Source organism: Harpia harpyja, chromosome Z (genome assembly GCF_026419915.1).
Source record: "Harpia harpyja isolate bHarHar1 chromosome Z, bHarHar1 primary haplotype, whole genome shotgun sequence".
NCBI classification, from domain to species: domain Eukaryota; kingdom Metazoa; phylum Chordata; class Aves; order Accipitriformes; family Accipitridae; genus Harpia; species Harpia harpyja.
Window position 1 is genome coordinate 5,464,632 of NC_068969.1, and position 15,362 is coordinate 5,479,993.

At 46.3% G+C, this 15,362-nt stretch overlaps 1 protein-coding gene across 4 annotated transcripts in view; it reads right to left on the reverse strand.

Annotated features, from left to right (window-relative positions):
* Positions 1-15,362, reverse strand: part of RAD54L2 (RAD54 like 2) — a 72,598-nt gene that overhangs the window by 17,827 nt on the left and 39,409 nt on the right. For all 4 annotated transcript variants that reach the window (XM_052776221.1, XM_052776218.1, XM_052776219.1 and 1 more), the window contains 6 exons: positions 5,531-5,729; positions 3,955-4,094; positions 2,228-2,359; positions 1,201-1,433; positions 523-705; positions 114-247 (listed from right to left, as the gene is read on the reverse strand). In XM_052776221.1, coding sequence (XP_052632181.1) covers positions 114-247; positions 523-705; positions 1,201-1,433; positions 2,228-2,359; positions 3,955-4,094; positions 5,531-5,729 — 1,021 coding nt within the window. The remainder of the gene's footprint in view (positions 1-113; positions 248-522; positions 706-1,200; positions 1,434-2,227; positions 2,360-3,954; positions 4,095-5,530; positions 5,730-15,362) is intronic.

Genomic DNA, 15,362 nt, shown 5'->3' on the forward strand with positions numbered 1-15,362 from the left:
CTGGGAATCGAGGGCACAGAATTAGCCCATACTAAACAGTCTGCAACAGCAATTCTGAAAACAGTTCCATAAGATGCAGTCCAAGAGCTCAAAAGGCTTTTACTGACACCTACTTGTGTTCATCATTCAGGATGTGGACTTTGAAGGTGCGGGGCTGGACCTCTTTGGAGTTATAATCAGCAGGAAGGTTTTCAGGTGCTGGGAGCCACATGTTGAATTCTGCTAGCCAGTTTTGGAGCGTATTCACCTGAAAAAGTTAGCCATGGAAGGATTAAGAATCTAGTTGAGTCACTCAGGATTTTAAGAGCAAAAATGAGAATAGGAAATGACACCCAGCTGTGCCCAGACAGAAGGAGCAGACCACAGCAGGCAAACTCAGGGACACGGGGAACAAAAGAGGGAGAAGAGCAGCAAGGGTATGATAGAGCTTGATGTGAGACAGGACACTAATCAATATTCTCTACACAAAGAAAGAAGCAGTGTAAGGAAGCCCCTCAGCCAGCCCTTCATGTGGCTACTTACAGGTACAATGGCAAGAACAGTCTTTGCCTCCGTGTGCCGAAAAAGTACATCCAAGAAAGAGATGACCTGTATGGTCTTGCCCAGGCCCATGCTATGTGCTAAAATACACCCAAACCCACTGCTGGTTTTAAATCTCTCCAAGGACTCAACCAAGTTGTCATACAGGAATCGGATCCCACCAATCTAGACAGAAAAGTAAATAAGGTATTAGATGGAGAAAAAACCAAGATCAGTATATATTTACAGAGTGACAAGCACAGTAAGATTGCATAAACCATGAAAATATAAAGGGGATGTTTCAAGTTCACTACAGTACTCTAATCTAGGGAAGGCTCAGAAAGTCAGTATTTTTAGATACTCATGAAACTTCCTGAGAATGTAACAATAAATCAAAATTCATTTGTAGCCAGAGAATTTGAATTGGGGTCAATTAGTTTGTTTATAAATATAATTTTATTTTTAAAATGTTCATTTAAATATACAAAGGTCTGATGATAACAATAGCTGAAGTAATAGATAGCCCTGGTCTTCCTTTAATTTGTCCTTACCATTTGACTGTCCGCAACAGCCACCACCACCACAACCAGGCTGGTCACAGAGCTCACCAAAGAAGTTCTGCTGAGATTACAAGGCAGGCTTGCCTGAATTCATTGCATTTTCAAGGATAACAAAGCCTACCTGATGAGGTTTTACTGCATGTGCAAGCTGGGGAGCCAGGAAAATGTCCTCCTCGTTTGGTGGATGATTGATGTTGACAATGACCTGCCCCAGAGCATCTGACTTATTTAAGGCATCATTCACATGAGAGCCACTGCTCTCTTCACTGCCATCCTCCTCCCCTTCATTGCCAGAGTCACTGCTGTCCACAATTTGGAGGGCATCATCCTCTCCCGAACTCAGCTCAATCACTTCTGTAAAGCAATCAAAACAGGAGAGAATAAGGGCAAAAGTTAACTTGACATCAAGGTTTATTATAAATAAAAAAAATAATAAAAAAAAAAAGGTATCAGGAAAACAAGGCTACCACCTTTTGCAATTCCACACTGGCCTAATGACCTATTCTGAACAAGCTGGCACAATCCGGGCACACATCAGGCCCCTCAGAGCAGCTTATAAAAGCATGAGTTTCCCTGAATTTCCCCAAGTTTCAGAGAACACTAATTTGGGCTTCCAAACAGAACATGAGACAGTTTCTGTAAGTGTTTTATGTTCTCCTCCCTATGTCCTCTTAATTCCCAAACCCAGATATGTATTTTAACTGTTGATACAATGTCTAAGGACCACCAAGGAAATCAGGCTGAAGTACTCTACCGGAGTGGTATAAAGGAGTCAGGCTAGATCTGTTTGGGACAAGGGACACAAAAACCACTTTCAATTGCAGATCAGAATACTTAGATGCTCATTTTATACACAGCAGATGACACCACATCTCATGTAAGCATTCTTCAGCAGAGCACCAAGCAAAATTAAGTGCATTTATAAACCAGAAATAAACACAAGTTCTCAAGAGTGCCTGATAGGCCATTTTTTAAATGTCAGTTTAGGAGTCAAAGGCCAGAAGTGGCCATATATTTGGAAACCAATAGGCTTACAAAAATCTGAAGTGAGTCACTACTGGAGCATCTGACTAGATGAAAACAGGAGACTTGTGGCTAAATAAACAGCATATTGTGAGAAGACCAGGCTGAAGCAATTGGTCACTTACCATCTTTAATGCTATTTTTTCCTTTAGCATCATCTTCACTGCCACTGCTGGTACTATCTAGGCAAATCACTTCCTCAGCCAGGACCTGAGGGGGGAGCTGAGTAGCCTCTGCTGTTCTGAAAACGATGTCCTCTACAAACATAAATTACACAAACAATAAGTAATTCATAATAATGGGGAAGGAGACAAAACTGTTCGGAAACCAGACAGTATTTCCTTCCACTTTTGCTCCAGTAACTTAGCTCTGGAATTTTCCATAACAGACTCTCACTGTCTACAATACTGCTATGACTCAGCTTCCTGGGTCACAATCTCCTCCTTTCTCAATATGCCGAAACAATAGCCCATTGCACCCTCTCTATTGCATGCCCTGGCTGGGGCACACTGACCATGCAACATGCTGAAGTCCCTTTTTTAATTTATTCTTTTTTTTTGGAGGGGGGTCTCGGAAGTAAAAGCTGGTTTTCAACCAGCAGAGAAAGTACCAACTGCTGAAGGGATGATAACTGCCCTTTGTTAGTAGGGACACTGTAATAATTACATCCCACATACCATAAACAACTTTTGCTGATCAAGACCATTTGTTTGTGTGTTTAAGTACTGCCATGGAAGGGAGAGAGGATAGCTAACAGGGCCAAATAAGCACCACTGCAATGACTCAGCAAGCAATGATGTTCTTCTGGGGGTGCAACCTACTCTGCAACAAGTGTTTTAAATAGCTCTTATTCCTTTCCCTCTATGCAAAAATGTTTTGAACACTTGCACTTAAGGGAGAATATATATTTTCTCAAGAGGCAAAGTCAACTCAAGAACTCCTTGCCCCAACACAACTTCCAACTGCACTTCTCTGCCCTTTACACCAGTCTGAGAGGCTGTGCCATAAACTAGATCACTGAAATCATCCAGGTTAGAATGCAAAATGACATATTCACTGGAAGACAAGGGTGATGCTTAACCATTTATACTGCCTGCTATTTCACTGCTTGCTGAAACATGCAAGACAGGACAAGGTTACATCATGAACATATGTGCACCCAGTCTGTTGTTCCACTATGCTTATTACCAGACCCATGCATTACCAGATCATTCACAGTACAAATAAGATCTGGACAAAGGACACAGTATTTCTGTCAAGTCTGTTGGTTTAAGCTTCCATACCAGTTGGAATGACAAGAGAGACCTGTTCCAGCATCCTGCTTACACACAATTGACTTGTCAAAATATCTTCCACAAAAGTTACTTGCCACCTTTCAACCATGCAGCCACAGCATCTTGATTCAGAACTAGCTCAGAAGTGGAACTGACTACACTGAACCGACAAGTAGTTTGGAACAGCCGTTTCAAGAGTTTACACTTGAAAGTCCAAGTGCAGCATAGAATCATAGAATAGTTCGGGTTGGAAGGGACCTTTAAAGGTTATCCAGTCCAACCCCCCTGCCATGACCAGTGACATCTTCAACTAGATCAGGTTGCTGAAAGCCCCATCCAACCTGACCTTGAATGTTTTCAGGGATGGGGCATCTACAACCTCTCCAGGCAACCTGTTCCATTGTTTCACCACCCTCATCGTAAAAAATTTCTTCCTTATGTCCAAGTCTGAATCTATCCTCTTTTAGTTTAAAACCATTACCCCTTGTCCTATCACAGACAAGCATAGCACTACATTCTTCTTCATTCAGCTTCTATCCTTAAAAATCTTGCTTCAGGTGGCATCTCCTGCTGCTTACCAGGAAGAAACTCTAGGGGTACAGTTGGTATAGTGGCTGGATAATCCTTCCGCTGCTGCTCTAGCCGTTTCCTTCTCTCCAACTCTTCCTGCTGGGCTGCTTTTGTCACGGCTTCCAGTTGGTCCTCACGCAACAGCTTTCTGAACACAGGAGCAGAGAAACATGATTTGGTTACACTCAAACAATTTCTTCCAAAAACGTGAATGGCTGTACACCTGGCTCAAAAGATGACTGACAAGCGCCAGGTAGTCTGTCAGCTACACTGACTAGGAACATCATCGCCAAATGCTATAGACAAATTCTACAGCTATTTCAAGACTGTGTTTCCCAACTACAGGTAACACTACTATTAGTCAAGGAAAAGACAAAGGTTTGACAGAAGCAAAATAATGAAAGGAGGAAAAATGTGAGTGGGTAAGTAGATACTTAAACTAGGTTATCATAGACTAGTTCTTCTATCTGAAAGGATGTTATTTATTACTATGCAGTTTATAAACAGAAATGCACAAAGTCATGCAAAGAAGATATATGGGAAGAAAAGGCATCAATTCACCCACAGAAAGTCATCACCCTGATTCTCCTCTGACATAGCATTTTCAGGAACTAGAACCTCTAATGGCTTTAACAATTGTTTCAAAGGATGCTCTCAAAGCACCTTACCTGTATGGGTAATTTTCATTACTTCCAAAAATTGCTTTCCCCCCTCTTCAGTTTCACATGTGCAGCCCTGGAAATGAACGCTCTTTTGCCAGAGGAGAGGTGCAGTACAAGCAGTGGTAAAATCCAGCTCCCTCAAACTAGCCTTTAAATCCACCCAACTCCACATTGCAGGGACATCTCCTCCATCCTAATGAGGTCTCAGTTTCCAAGGCCTACTCAATGCTCATTCCTTCAGCTTTAAGTAAATCAATCTGCACAAGCTTAAATAGGAACCAAGGACCACCAGCATGTTACACACAGGTCAAAAGAGCCACTTGCTGCCACAAGAGTTCCTGCTCCATTATGACTCCTGTGAGCATTTTAGATGCCCTTGAACAGAATTTCACAGTGAATTACCACCTCATAACTTGCCCCAGAATATATGTGCTGACTTACACAATCAAGCAATACTGCTTTATAAAATTCAGGTGAAATTGATTTCCAACATTTCAGTCACCAGTCACAGCATCAGCATTCCTGCCAACAAGTACCCAGGATAGCAGAGGGAAGGACTATATTTTAGGCTGTTTGCAATAGGATCCTCATCAGCAGATATCCAAAACTGGATGTTTACTTAATGGTGGCACTGTTTTTCAATTACATTTCTTAAAAGCCAGCAGCAAATACATAATTTTTTCAAGATATTCCATAACCAAATATTCACTCTTCTGAAATACCAAACAAGTCTGCACCCACATGCAGCACTCCAGTCTGAGATCATACTACTCCCACTGGTGAAATCCTAGGGTTTTGGAAAAGAAAAGCCATCTGGTTTGCCAGCAGTGGCAAAATGTAGCTCAAAAGCAAAGTCCAGAGATTCCATTTTTACCCAAAGGCTATACAGGACCCTAGCTGCTTCTGTCCTGCTGCTGCTTACCTTATGTTCCTCCGCATGTGAGACGGTTTCTGAGCCCTCTTCTTTTTGGTGTCCTCAGAGGCCAGGCTCTTGTGCTGGTTCTGCAAAAGTCGCTCTGCCCGCTCACTCTGAGATGAGGTAGTTGAAGTAGAGCGCTGCCATTCTCCATCCTCTGCATGTTCAACATGGTCACCGCTGAACACAGCTTCCTGGGGTTGGTCTGAAAAGACAAGGAGGTAATGACATGAGAACAATTCTGCCAGGCTGGCAGCTGGCTTTTACATGAGCATTCATCAGGATTTGAGCTGAATGGGAACCAACAATCCCTGTTCTCACGCGTTTGCAAGCATGTTTCTCTGAGGGTCAAAACTGGGGTCCTTTCTGACAGCCACTCAAAGAGTATTAAAAAGTTTTACAGTGAAGGGTCTGTTCCCAGTGAAAGCCAAGACTAACACCACTCAACACAGCCCGAAAGTATCCTGACAAGAAAACAAGGCAAAATTATTTCAGTCCATGTAGAGCACTTGCTGCCCCTAAGGGCCTGTTTTCCTACAGGGGCCTGATGAGCTCTGATTAAAACAAGGAACGCAAATCTCTTTTTCTTTGTTTCACAGCATTCAAGTGGGGCAGAAATTTCCATTTATACGACACCTCTGTAACCACCTTCCAAGTTAACAGAACATACCATGCGAGAGGTTATCTGGTTCAAGCACTGGGCCATGGCTTAGCAGGCAGCTCAGTGGTTTTATCACCAGGCTCCACTCTCATGATTTAAATGGTACGTGGCAATATTCTTTCTATATTATAAATCACACGCATTCCTTTTTCTCTGCATTCTCCTATTTTCAGACTTCCATTAGTGGCTGATTTCAGCCTTAAAGCACTATGTGAAATGACACCTTGTTCTATGTGACATTTTGCTCTTCAACAGGCTGCCAGTGACCAAGCTAATGGTTGCAGAGCACAGAAAGGAAATGTTTCTGTTCAAAAGCTTCCCTAGAAGTAAACTGTTTCTGACAAGCCTTGTAATAGCTTCTTTGAAGCACCTTGTTCCCTTGTGTCAGTCAAAGAGATACCGTGAACCTCATCTCATAATCAGCTTTCTTGCTTATACTGTGTATCTGAGCTAATGACTGAACTGAAGTGACACTTGGACAGAACTTTGAAAGAAAGAAGGAAAGAAGACATCAGTGCAGAAGAATGTGGCAGATGAAGTAATACAGAACCAACAAGCATCACATTGTGACTCCGTGGGACCTGAAGACAAAGAGCATCCCTTCTCAAAAAGCTGGGAGCTTAAAAGAAGGATGCTTCAGTACAGCATGTTGCATGTACAGGCACCTCTACAGCTGCCACGTTAATATGCCTATTAAATTAACCTTACCACCAGCATCACCTCTTAAAATCAAGATGACAAGAACTAGATTCACACTGTGGTCAAAAGCACCAACTTTGCAAGCTTCCTCTCCAGACATCCCATCAGACCTGCCCCAGCATTTGCTATGTCAGAATCCATTTAGGACTTTAGGGCTCACCCCACCATGGACCAATACCAGCAGCAGCCCAAACATTTCAGTGAACATCAGTGCCAGCCAGTCCTACACATACTGGAAAAACAGGTATCCACAACTTATGGGATGAAATGGATCTCATGATGAATGCAAGAAAGAGTTATGTTGCATGCGAAGATAAAAGCAAAGGGTTTCGCTGCTACAGTCATGGTAGTTATCCTACCACAGCCAAGGTCCTGGTGCCCCGTCCTCCCACCATGCCTCCTTAAACTTACAAGCACAGATATCATGCAACACATTCACTTGCAGACAGAGAACTGTGCTGGGAATAAACCCAGTTTCCCAGGCTTCCCAGACAACAGCTCTCCTATTTGAGCTACGGACACATTTTAGTCACATCACCTGCAGTTCAGTTCTTCAGCACTGTTTCCTTCCCCCCACCCCTCTCGACTCCTGGTTATATAACTAGATCAAAAGATTGGATGAAATAGGGCAAAGGGAAGCGGGGAGGCTGCACACGTGACCCCACGCTCCGGGATGAGTCATTAAAGCAGTGACTATCCGGGAGACCAAACACTGCCATGGTTACACTGCTGCCATCTCACCCTGGGCCCAGGGGACCTTGACAAGGCACCAGAGAGCACAAAGTCAAGCTCGTTTGGAAGAGGAAGCACTTCTTTCCCCAAACCCCAGCAATTACCCGCGTCACCTCCTTTGGCAGCGACTCTGCCTCCCGCACTGTGCTGGGAAAGGGTGCCTTCAGGATGAGGGTGATGCTAACAAAATCCAAAGGCTCAGCAGTCCAAAGTTGAGGCCACTAAATGTCTCCTCTATATGTTTTTGTATTTGTTGTGCTATCCCTGTGTAGACTCATTCCACCTCTGCATTTTACCTTTTCTTTCTTAATCATATGTAATACAAGCCCTGGTGAAACCTACACACAGCTGGATCAGACAGGCTTTTTTTACAATATAATTCTCATCTGACCAGGAGCCTGAAGCCCAAAATCTGGTGATAAATTTGGTCCTGCACTGCGTACAGGCCCTCATCCATGACAGCCATGTCTGCTCAGGCTGGTGTTTGTCCTGCCAATACAAGTTCTGAGGTGAGGAACACAATCTGTGCCTCAGCCCACATTCCTGACGCATACGCATCTAGACACTGAGATCTCTTCCACGCTAGCGACAGTACCAAACATGACACTGATTCAGCTGCAGTGGGATTCAGAGGACAGACGGCTTCCCGAGGCTGGTCCTGCCCTTGCCACTACAATGAATAAAGCTGCTTTTCACAAAGCTTAACTAACACAATGATAAAATCACAAGTCTAACCATGCAACAGCTCCCACCACACCTGTGACATGAGCTGGCAGTTACTAGCAGGAATTGTTTTGTTGCTGTTTTGTATTAAACTCCTGATTGTGGAGACAGCCTAAATCTTATCGCATATGAAAAGCGAGGCTCCCCACTGCAGCCATGTGGCTGTGCTCCAGCATGGTGACCTCCAAGCTGTGTAACTGGGACCCACACTGGGACAGAAACACATTGAGAAACAATAACTACACACATAAAACCCCATTTTGTACAAGAACAGGTTTAGTCTTTGAGTTGGAGGGAGTGTGGGAACGGCCTCGTTGAACAGGTCCCATCAGGTGATCAATGGAATAATTCCTGCCCCAATTTTGCCAAGCCTACATCTACAACAGAAATGCAATTATGGTTTTGTAACAGGAGCTCAACATGCCACTCTGACATGGCTATACAAGTAGCTTTTTACACAACACAAAAATTCATCAGCCATATTTGCATGTTGATAACTGCCTGATCATGCTTAAGCTGTTAGCGCACTCTAGGAAGACCTGGGCAGTTAATCCACATTGCTTCAATGAGAAAAGCATTGCCACCAGCCCATGGGTAACAACCCAGCACAGCCCTACACAGCGCGATCAGCCACATATGCCCAAGCGCAGCTGGGCGAAAGAGCAGGCCCAAGTCTGCTCAGCAAAAGACAGCCATGGGTCAGTTGTGGTCGCCGACAAAGATGTAAACCCATTCCATGCTTACACACTGTGGGCATTGAGAATCAGCTGGAACACCAACTGCTGGATTCGCACCAGCTCTGCTGCATGTTTTGCACTGTGCTCACCAGAAGAGGCACCAGCTCTACAAAGAGGGTTTCCTGAGGGTAGTGGTGATAGCATCAATGCAGCCAGTGAGCCTGTCAAGCAGCTGCTCCTTCAGGTGGGTTACAGCTCTCTGAGAGGTCCCCAGGCAGTTCCCACTGGTGCTTGGTTACAGACACCTGCACACACCCAGGCACTCTGTCCTGCAAGGTACCTGGAATGCCAAGAGGGGCACGACTATCCTTTCTCATGCACTTTAGAGGTTTAAATGTGCCTGCACCGTCAAGACCCAATAGACCTGACTACAACGCGGCTCTGGTTTGTGCTGCAGACCAGGGGTTGCCAGTTTTCTTTGCTCAGTAAGCAGCAGCAATCACCGCCCCCAGCTGTACATACAAGCAGGGGGAAGTGTTTGGCTTCTTGCCCAACACTTGCGTATTACAGTTTAGAAGTCTCCGGAAGGAAAAGAGTTGTGACTGCTCTGTATAACTCTGCTTCAGATGCTCCCTATGTGGTGTGACTGTCAGCGCCGCCCCTAAACACTGCACACAGGTATGACTCATGATGCATAACATAGCAAAAGTTTTGTCCCACTGTTGGGCACTTCCTATTGCACCCAAGCTTACTAAACTCACCTCATCACTTCCTTCTTGCAGAATACTCTCCAACTTTCCTTAAAACAGCATGGGTTACAGCCTAGAGAATATTCTCTAGCATCTTTGATTCAGCAGTGACTTGCTCTCAACACACACAGCCTGCTCTACAAAGAGGCTCAGGTTGCTGTGAAATGTCGTGAAGCCGCAAGTACATTTTTTTTGAGGCATGAGATTTCTGTAACTAACGCAGTCTTCTCCTGACATCGAGGTGTGTGAGAAACAGTGTTATAGCTGCATCCCACCTCCACACTCCAAGGCAAACCTCAGTAAGTCCAAGTGTCTGTGCACACACAAGTAAACACTCACAGCTCTGCTCCAGCAACAGTCCAACACTCCTAGGAGTACAGAAATTGGCACTCAGGATAAGACCTGAAGGTCCCCTACCTGAGGCTGCTGCACAAGAAGGTCCAAGAGACCCCTCAGTAGACAAAACACTGTGCGAGATGGTTACTTCCTTGCCTCCTCAGTTACTAGCTAGCTAACGCGGCTAACTAGGGGTACACCCTCTGCCTGGGAGGCCAACTTCTCTGCCAGGGTTAACGCCAATGATTCCCAGGAAGGCATACCACTAAAAAACAGACACTTGTTTATTTCTAAAATCATTTCACTACGGAAACTCAGGATACCAAATAGCACTATTTTGCTTAGGCTTTGGGCATTATTTCCTACCCTAAGGACAAGGATGTGCATGCATGGTGAGGAAGGTAGCTGCATGCAGAGCAGCGAGGAGTTAATTCTTGCTTTGGGAGCTGTCCTGGTTTCAGCTGGGATAGAGTTAATTTTCTTTCTAGTAGCTGGTATAGTGCTGTGTTTTGGATTTAGCATGAGAAGAATGTTGATAATGCACTGATGTTTTCAGTTGTTGCTAAGTAGTGTTTATACTAAATCAAGGTTTTTTCAGCTTCTCATGCCCAGCCAGCAAGAAGGCTGGAGGGGCACAAGAAGCTGGGAGGGGACACAGCCAAGACAGCTGACCCAAACTGGCCAAAGGGGTATTCCATACCATGTGACATCATGCCCAGTATATAAACTGGGGGGAGTTGGCCTGGGGGTGGAGATCGCTGCTCGGGAACTAACTGGGCATCAATCAGCGAGTGGTGAGCAATTGCATTGTGCATCACTTGTTTTGTATATTCAAATTCTTTTATTGTTATTATTGTCATTATTATTTTCTTCCTTTCTGTCCTATTAAACTGTTCTTATCTCAACCCACAAGTTTTTTTTCCCCGATTCTCTCCCCCATCCCACTGGGTGGGGGGAAGTGAGTGAGCAGCTGCATGGTGCTTGGTTGTTGGCTGGGGTTAAACCACGACAGGAGCTCTCTTTTGTCCTGAAGAACAAGGAGCAGTTAAATATTATTGCAGGCATTCTGGGAACTTCCATGCAGTTTGCGGGCATTAGCTTGTCAGAGACTAGCTAGTACTAGCTAGTACTACTACAGCCAGTACTGAGCTGTCAAAGCAAGAATGGGAGGAGCACTGAGGGATAGCACAAGAAAGACTAATTGCACAGCTCCAGCTGCAACACTCGCAGTCACTGACACACTGAACTACAACTGTGCCAAAGGCTAGAGAAGCGACTCTGCAGAGCAAGCCTGACTGCAAAGGCACTGTCAGGCTCGAAGATATTCTCTGGGGTTAAGTGATGTTTTCCCAGTGCACTGGGCACTGGAGAGGTGTGCAGGTGATGCCAGAGTTCAACTGTACTCGGCACCTGAAGAACGGCAGTTCTCTAAGTGCAGCACAGCAATCACCTCAGAGGCTGGCAACAGCCAGAGTGCTCTAGCTCATCCTATATTCAGCTGCGGAATATAAATTAAATATTTTCAGAATATTCTTTCTTTGTATGCAACTGGTGCAGCTGTTGCGTGAATGCGATGCAAGAAGGGAGGAGAGGTGTCTGCACAGAGCACCCTCTCATAGAGGCAGCATTACAAAAATCCTTGAGCACCCCAAGGCTGGAGGCAGGAAATTCCTTGTGAAACCCCTCAAGGATGGTGTAGGTGAAAGGGGGAAGCTCAGACTCCCTTCCTCCAGGCCCTACCTGTTGCAACATCCAGGAGAGCCACAAAGCCCCCCTCCCAGGGCTTGACACACGTCAACACCTGGTTCCTTCCTCCCCAAGCACCAGCAAAGCCACCCCACAGGGTGGACAGAGGGGGACACAGCCCCTCCAGGGACTCAGGGCCGTGGCTACCCCCTGCAGCCGCTACCAGGGCAGCTAATTAGCAACAAGACTTTGTTCTCCTCGGAAAATAATCGGGCTCAGTCTTCGATGGCAGGACGCCCCTCCCAGCCACAACTGCTTAACAAAGCCCTAATTATGTAAGCATTATATAAGCCGGCACACCTACCCCCCCGTGCCGGCCGCGCCGCAGCACCCGCTTGGCCGAGCTCCCCGCCAGCACGCCGGGACCCAGCGTGCCAGGCGCCTCTCGGGCCTCTCCAGCCGCGAGCAGCCGCCCACTCGCTGACAACACGAGAGCCAGCGCCGAGCCGGGATCAGCCTGTTGTCTACACCGGTGGTTTCTCGCACGCGTGGGGTACTCCTGTGCTTGTCTGGGTGGCCCTCGTGGATGTCCTCTCCTCACTAGGGCCACGGCCGCGAGGAGCTCCCAGGCCAGGCGTGCGGCACCCCGGCCAAGAGGGCAGCCACGCTGTGTGCCTCAGGCGGCAGGACCTGCAGCCCCCAGCCCCTCGCTGCATGCTGTCCCCGCTCGACTCCGGCTGAACGCAGCCTACTGATCAGAAGAATGACCGATTTCCACCATTGCTTTCACCCCAGCTCTGCTGCTGGCTGCAATGGTTGGTGTCCTGCTGAGTCACAGCCAGGCTGCTGCGAGACACAAAGGCATCTTTCGGGCTGAGCCTGCCCAGCCCCAGAGCTTGCCTGCTCTCAAGGGAAGCTCCCCTCGCCTGTCAAACGGCACGTACATCAGCTCTAACATCTTCATTCCCATTGCTGATTTATCTAGGAGTTAACCACCTCAGGTCTGTCGTTCATACTTGTCACCGCAACCAGACACAGAGACTGTCATATTGGTATAACAAATAGCTCTGCTTGAAGTCTGAGTAACACATTTTTCATTTCTCTAGGTATCTGTAAAGCAATCAGTCACTGTGAGTTCAAGACACCTACGTGAAATCTGCAGATTGCTGGTGAGAAATGGCAGGCTGCCTCCATCCCCAGCCCAGGACCTGAGGACGGAGGGGAGAAACATGAAATGAGCTCTGAAGAAAACACCACCAGCACAGGCTCTGCGGGCCAGAGCACGGGGAGGGAGTCAGACCAGGAACACACAAAAGCCAAACTCATCTCCAGCCTCCTTCTTGGGCAGGAAGTAAGTCCCAATCGATGGAAAACTTTAAAAGATAAATTATAAGGCAGCACTGCCTTTCTTTTTTTTCCTTCAGAGATCTTTCAGTATATCAGTTACTGATGAGGTTATGCTGCAGAATAAAGCTCCTTTCCTGGCCTGAAGGAACCCTTCAGGAACAAAAAGGCAGCAGAATTGAAGGGCAGGAGCAAGGAAGATACCACCCAAAAACCAAAAGGGAAAGGAAGCAGCCAAGAAGTGCCGAGAGGCAAACTGGAACATCAAACAGCCAACTTTGGTGACAGGCAATATATCTTCTAACCCTGGGATTATGCAAGCAGAACCAGGCCCCAAATACCCAAGAGCTCTTGTTCTGGCCGGGCCTCAACACTGCGGACGCCGAGACCCGGGTTACATAAACACCAAAGAGCACTTATATAACCGTGGTATGGCACGGGCGTGCAGCCGCCGGCACCTCGCGCCACCGGAGCGCGGCAGGTAGCTGCTCCGGCCAGCCCCGCGCCGGGGCGGCTGTGCCCAGCCCCCCCGGGACCTCGGTCCCATCCCTGCACAAGCCCCCAGAACGCAGCCCAGAAGGGGTGCGCGTCAGGTCGTCCTCCCTCTCGCAGGCACCACGGAGGGAAGGTTGATGGTTACTCCGGAGCGGTGGGCAATCTCGTGCCCGTTTCCAGCTCTGATACGCTCAAAGGAGGGTTCTGAAATTTCGAATCAAACGTTTTCATAGTGCTTTGAGATGGCAAGAACTGGAAAAAGGCAGAATGCTGCTACCTGGCATCCCTCTTCTAGATATACAATCAAAATTACTTTTCCCAATAAAAGTCCTCAAACCTAACACCCCCCCCACACACACACACTGACACTGTGGGCATTAGTCAAGACCAGGAAACAAAGCCAGGAAACACCCGCGAAGGTAGCGAGTGAAGCAGGGATGGGTTACGTTTGTCCTTTAGCTGGGGGTGCGCGAGAGCAACCGAGTTACATAAAACTGCTGCACTGGAGTCAGGAAGTGTTTCAGCCTCAAGTGCTGGGAAGTTTTCAACGAGCTGCGTGCAGGAGGGAACTGAAACCTCCCCTTTCTGGTTATCCCAGTTAACTAGTAACCCAGAACATAGTTTTCCAGCCAGATTACAAAAAATTACCAGAGGGATCTAAACCACAAGTAACCAGATCTAACAATCAGACCTTATTTATTTTCACAATAGTTCAAAACTTAAAAAAAAAAAAAATCTGCTCTATTCCATTAAGGTGGATAAATATTGATTTAGGTAACGAAGATAAATTTCCCCTCCCAACTTCAGAAAATAGATGCCTATGGGGGCTTGACATGTTCCCAGCACAGCGAATCCAGCTGGCTGCTACCATGACTCTTCTAGGGATAAATTTCAGGGACTAAGAAAAGAGGACGAGTAGGGGAGCAAGCATTCTGCATTATGCAATGATTACATAAGCATTAGTTTACACTAGGTAGCTGAGAGTTGTGGTATTAGCTTTACACCAGGATACCCTCAGAGCAGCAAGAAATAATAAAGAAGGGATTATTGCTGCCACACACTTCCAAGGCCACCAAAATGGCAAACAAACAACAAGCACAAGCTGAACTTTGATCTCTGCCTCAAGCCCTCACCATAGCTTTGTTCAGGACCTGATAACAGGGAGGGGGGAGAAGACAGCTGATACTCAACTCCTAATTTAAAAGAGCAGCATGGGAAATAATCCCAGTGTAAAGCATCCTTCAGCGTCTGAGTGCTCCTTTGTTGTTGCTCACGATGGCAACAGTATAAGAGAGGAGAGATTTCAAAATTATAATACCTGGCATTTGCACTCTAGTTCAGTGTCAAAGGAGTTCACAAGCACGACAGGGTCCTCACAATAACCTGTGAAACACCCTCCTGTTCATCGTGCAGAGGAGGAAACTAAGGCAAAGAAATCAGGTAGGCATCAGTGCTAAGTAACTCCCAAGTTGCTGGCTCGCTGTCCTATGCTCCAACCAACAGGCTCTCTTTCCTCTCCTTAAATATAATTTCCTACTTGGAAAACCAAAACATAGTTGTGGATTTTTTTAGAACTGTAACAAAGCACAGAACTTCAGCTGCATTCCCTTTTTCTGCTTCAGTCTCTTAAGTAATTTCAGGAGAATTTTTAAGGACTCTGTTTAATGAGGGAGGCATCATTTGGGAGAAAAATGCAAACTGTTGAGTTTGAGCCTGTGTGCCACCGCATTCCACTG